The following is a 936-nucleotide window of genomic DNA, read 5'->3' on the forward strand; positions in this document are numbered from 1 at the left end:
CAGGCACGGTGTCAAACAGGTAACTCACGTGAAGACGTCCACTCCCCAGCCGGCAATGGCAGTGAAGATCCTGGGGGGCAGGTCCCTGGAGGGGTTCATGGARYWGCCCGTGTTCATCCCCATCGASAGRCYAATTCCTASGAYCAGSATACCTGTGAGCAGGGCCTGTGTCCCCTTSAGGGCTGCATTGTTTTTCTCATCATGGATGACTAGAATGCCCAAGAACAGCATCGTGGTCGCTATAAACTGCAGGGGCAGGAAAGGGAAAGCAGGTCAGTCGTGAGAATGGCAAACGCGGAAGGATCATGCTCAACAGAGAGGATGGGCTTCCCAGACTAGAAGAAYAGGTGGGATTCAAGCTCTGCTTGAATCAAGGAGGACACTAATATTATTGGGCTGCTTGGAAAGGTAACAGAAAGAACAGAAACTCTTCTCTCTTGAAAAGATTTTGTCATTTCCTTTCTTACACAGCTCCATGGAGCACACTGCATAGGAGTCTGAGCAATGAGGTGACCATCYGGAGGGTCTTCAGCTCTCACCATGCTCCCCATCACAGCCAGGCAGAGCTTCATCAGCTCAGAAACAAAAGCACTGGTTTCCTCAGACTTYAATTAAATGTGACTGTGCCTTGTCCTGTAGCAATTCAGAGTATGGGACATGCTTGGGAATAACCTCAAGTCCTCTGAGGCATCCCCAAAGGAGTAAATTCTCAAACCAGGTGGAAATAATGTCAGGATGGAGGTTTTGCTTCGTGACTGGGATTCAGCAGAGCTATATYGGCCATTACAAAGAATACTTATATAACTGTACAACTGAGGCAAGCAGCAGCCTGGAAGTGTTGTCCTTTAGGCTTGGTGAGGCTCCTGAGACAACACAGGGTGGGGAGGAACAGACAAGCCTTGGCTTGAGATATCATTTGCAGTGACTTAACCCACC

General features: G+C 49.1%; 1 protein-coding gene across 1 annotated transcript in view; it reads right to left on the minus strand.

Moving 5' to 3' along the window:
- Window positions 1–936, minus strand: part of LOC112947023 — a 24,611-nt gene that overhangs the window by 15,464 nt on the left and 8,211 nt on the right. Inside the window, exon 5 of the mRNA XM_026039031.1 lies at window positions 29–246. Coding sequence (XP_025894816.1) covers window positions 29–246 — 218 coding nt within the window. The remainder of the gene's footprint in view (window positions 1–28; window positions 247–936) is intronic.

Source organism: Nothoprocta perdicaria, unplaced genomic scaffold (genome assembly GCF_003342845.1).
Source record: "Nothoprocta perdicaria isolate Ctin4 unplaced genomic scaffold, notPer1 scaffold_10, whole genome shotgun sequence".
NCBI classification, from domain to species: Eukaryota; Metazoa; Chordata; class Aves; order Tinamiformes; family Tinamidae; genus Nothoprocta; species Nothoprocta perdicaria.